Source organism: Coptis chinensis, chromosome 5 (assembly GCF_015680905.1).
Source record: "Coptis chinensis isolate HL-2020 chromosome 5, ASM1568090v1, whole genome shotgun sequence".
In the NCBI taxonomy this organism is placed as follows: domain Eukaryota; kingdom Viridiplantae; phylum Streptophyta; class Magnoliopsida; order Ranunculales; family Ranunculaceae; genus Coptis; species Coptis chinensis.
In genome coordinates this window covers 54,499,332-54,503,753 of record NC_141460.1, presented here as the reverse complement: position 1 = coordinate 54,503,753, position 4,422 = coordinate 54,499,332, and the positions used below count along the sequence as shown (strand labels likewise).

Here is a 4,422-nt window from a genome sequence, read left to right as displayed (position 1 = left end):
CAGCTTATATATAGTGTCTTGAACAACCTATTTCTTGGCAGCTTATATACGACAATGTATAAGTCATGCACAACATCAGATAAGCCGTATGACACTATATATATAAGAGAAAGTTTATATATGACAATGTATAAGCTTATATACGACAATGTATAAGCTGTGCACGACATTGTATAAGTCCATCCACAACTGAAGCACTCACTTGTAGAGAGAATCATATGTTTTTAACATATCAACACACCATCCTTGAATTAGAAATTATTCATAGTGATAGAAAATTAATTAAAAAGAGCTAAATAAATATGTCTCACTCAAATACATTCCTTAAACGATGAAATTCTTCATCATCTGCATTTCCATTAGTTGCGTCTGCTTCAACATGAGCCTCATTACCACCATCCTCGACATCTACATCTTCCTCATCATCAGATATATCACCACCATCAACAATATTCTCCACATCATTTCCAACTACAGGAGTCGGGTCATCTGGAAAAGTTATAACGTCATCTAGTTGAATCGGTTTTAGATTATCTTCCGTCTTTTTCACACTAGTCTTCTACATATGGAGATTCATCCTAACATAAACCAAGTCATGCAATCTTTTTGGCTCTAATCTAATTCACTTTTTGGTTTGTGTGGCACTAAAGGCACTCCAATACCTCTTGCAAGCTGATACACTGCATGTTTGACTAAGAAGCCTCATAGCAATCTTACGCATAACCGGAAGATCACCACCATATATATCCCACCATAAACCTAGAAAGCATGTACAAATATTAATGTAACAATCAAATAGATAAATGCAATCAACATCTAATAGTTATTAAGAAGAAACAAATTAATAATGAAATAATTTTACATACGAGGATGAATGTTTGATAGAGCATCAACAGCCATTGGGGTGAAAATCTTTGAATGTCTTGCATGATAAAAAATTATCTTTTGAGTGAGGGTTTTCCTCTCTTCACTTGTAAGTAATTTTTGTCTCACCTTACTCATACCATATTTAATTTCAGCGTCCATCTTAACAATCTTTTCATAGTAAGACTTGGGATTAAGATACGCAACCACTACATGAATGGGGCTATGAAGGCATTGAATTCGTTTCCTTTCAATGATTGCCAAATAAGGGTCATATTTATCATTATCATTATTGAGAATCATCTTTATCGACTCCTTTACTCTAATAACGCCCTCATATATGTATCCCAATGTACACTCATCTCCATCAACCATCCTAAGTAGTTTCACAATAGGCTCAATAATTGCAACCACTTCGTTGCCTTTAATCCAAAAGGCATCAGATTGTATTACCTCAACAAGTGCTTTAGCATCATCCTCTCTTGTCCTCATATGATCTTGCCATTCATTTGAGCTTACCAAGAATCTCAAAGGTTCTTTTTCTTTCAATACAGATTGTAAGCAAAGAAATTGGCTAGCAAATCTAGGTGCTCCCGGCTTCTTCAAATCACGATTGTCTGTAAACTTTCTCATTGTTTCCAAAATCGCAAGTGACTTGTATAAGAAAGTAACAAGTTGTCTTGCACTTTTCAGGATTGGCATTAGAGATGGAAGCTTATCAATATCCTCTAAAATCAGGTCTATGCAATGTGCTGCACATGAAGTCTTAAAAACATGCGGGTAACGAGATTGAATAATAGCCTCAGCTGAACCATAATTGCTTGCGTTATCTGTAACAACTTGAACCACATTATGTGAACCAATTTCTTCCATGGTGCTCATTATGAAGTTAGCGAGATATTCTCCCATATGTTTTTCTTTGACAATCTCGGACTTCAAGAACACGATTCCACTTGGGCTACTAGCTAACAAGTTAACATGTGCAACAATCCCATATGTCTAACCATATGTCCAACCATCTGACATCAATGCGCAACCCGTATCTTCCCATGACTCTTGGACACTTTTCACATACATTGTTGCTTCATCCTTCAATGAACATAGAATCTTGGTACGCACAGTTTCACTGCTAGGAGGCATATACCCCTCACCATACTTCCCAATAGCTTGGTATCACTCTCTTAATTTGTCTGATCTTAACATATTAAATGCAAGGTTGTTTGCAACAATAAATTTTACTCCCATAATATCAGCAACCTCCTTTTCCTTCTTTTTCAGTAGTTCCAAAACCTTCGGTTGGTAGGAAACGGTGCTTGACTGTCTTGATGCCCTATAAACCAATTGTTGAGACCCGAAATTGAAGCTTGAGCATGTGTTTCCTTCTTTGGAGTTACTCCCTCTAGCTTTCTTGTTAACATGAGGCATGTCCTCTATTTCGGTTACGACATTTAGTGCCAGCTCCGTCACTTCATCAGTCACAGCAGTGCAAGGACTAACATCATGCCCAATCATTTTCGCCCATTGATACTTCAGCCTACTTATTCCCCCAGATATCTCAAGTTGACAAAATTTGCATTTGTTCTTCTTTTATGTTGTTGGCTCGGCATGCTCCCATAATGGATCTCTAACCCTTGCCGTATCTAAAAATACATCAGAAAAGAATCAAAAGATTACAATTTTGAAAATGTAGTTCCATAAATAATAACAACAATAATTATTGAATGAAGGAGTAACAGAAACTTAATGCTTCAAGTACTTATTGCAAGGCTATTTCGGGTTATTAATGGGGGTGCAACTATGCAAGTCTGTTACTTGACTTAATTCTTACAATTCACGAGAGAGATAGACAGAAGCAGTAAGCAAGGAGCAAGAGAGAGAGAGAGCTAACCTTGTACTTTGGTAGTTGGCGACTTGGTGGTGAACTGGTGAAGGAACTCTTCTCGATCGGGTTCTTTTTTTGGGGTAAAGTTCTTGGGGTTCTTTTTTTTGTTTTTTTTTTCTGCTGTGCGACTCTGTGAGTAAGTGGCCAAACAAAAGCAAAGAGAAGAAAGTTTAAAACGCGATCTTTTCGAAATTTTGCGATATATACGGTTTTTACGTTTAAATCGCGTTTCAAATGTTTTAAACGCGATATTTTGAAAAGCACGGGTTCTAAACGTATACAAGACGCCTTGGCAATTTAATGGGTTTTAAACGCATTTTATTCAAAAAAATGCCGAACTTGGTGACTGATAAGAGCCCAAAACTGTAGTTTTAACCCTGTAACAGTCATACTATTAGACCAATTATGTGAGTAATAATTAAGAGTTAACACTGATTACGTGTTTTTATGCATTTCAGGCTTCAAAGTCCATTATGTGCAGAAATGTGCCACTTTAGTGAGATAAAGGAGCAAAGGTCGGTTACTAAGGAGTTCCGTGACCAAAGGCCAAGATTCAAGAAGACAAAGCCTTTCTGAAGCCCGGTCAAAAGCTAAAAAGTCGACACGGGCGTAAACAAAGACACAAAGTCAGCCAGAACTTCCGGGCGCATTATCTTTGAACTCAGACCTCGGAATGGGGCCTACCTTATGTCAAAACGACCGGCTCGGAAAGAGCTTTCTAATGGTCCAAGCCTTGACCCACTTAGAGGAGCAGAAGTGGATAAAAAGTCTGTTGAAGCCAACTGCAGCTGAAGAGGTCTTTTTGGACTGAAAGAATTGGGTTTTGGGCCTGATTCTCTGGCCCAAAACATGGCTCCAAGCCCATGCACGATTTTTGGATCTGAAAGTATAAAAACAAAAGCTTAGCTCTTTGTTAATGGTAGATAGTTAATGGTAGCTAGTTAGAACTAAAACAATAGATAATTATAGATCTAGTTTTTATTTAATTAAATTAAGTTTAGTTTATATTCAATTCTTGTTTTAGATTAAACTCTTAGAATCATTGTTCTTAATTAGTTTGATAAATAAAATAGCTATTTGTCAATTTCGATTCTTGTCATTTACAATTATTTAGATCTAATTTCCCTTATTACGTAGATAGCTAGACTTAGATTAGTTAGATTATTAATTTAGTATTTGAATCATTGTTTTATTATTCATTAGATTAATAAAATAGTGTTCTCCATAAGTTAGTTTCATTTCCATTAATTGTTTAGTTTCAATTAAGAGATTCAAGTAATTGTCATTATTAGTTTAATTCAATTATTGCATTAGTAGTTTTGAATTGGGTTTAAAACAAGCTAAGTTTCAATCTTTATATCATGTCTTGTTTGAATTCCATTGGGAATGATAAGCGTGATGATTCTCGGCTAAACCTCCATTGAGGGGTTGAGAAGCCTTGATGAAAGCTTGATTTCGATTATCGTAGAGTCGTCGTAATTTCCTTTCCACTCTAGAAACGATTAGTTCACCATGAGAATGGGTTTAATCGTTTACATACTAGTTATGAATTGGTAGAAATGCCATGTGTAATTAGGGATTAGGAGTAACCATATTGTTCTCGCAAAGCGGTTCAATTCGATTACTGACGATTAAAATAGATTAGTAGGATTAAGTCGAGTTAAGGTGGAATCAAT

At 36.0% G+C, this 4,422-nt stretch overlaps 1 protein-coding gene across 1 annotated transcript; it reads right to left on the bottom strand.

Moving 5' to 3' along the window:
* Nucleotides 1-307: 307 nt before the first annotated feature.
* Nucleotides 308-1,737, bottom strand: LOC147497987 (uncharacterized). The gene is made up of 3 exons (XM_086563087.1): nucleotides 867-1,737; nucleotides 680-759; nucleotides 308-559 (listed from the first exon to the last, which is right to left on the bottom strand). Exons 1-3 carry the CDS (start codon nucleotides 1,735-1,737, stop codon nucleotides 308-310), a joined length of 1,203 nt encoding a protein of 400 aa, XP_086419213.1.
* Between the last annotated feature and the right edge of the window lie 2,685 nt (nucleotides 1,738-4,422).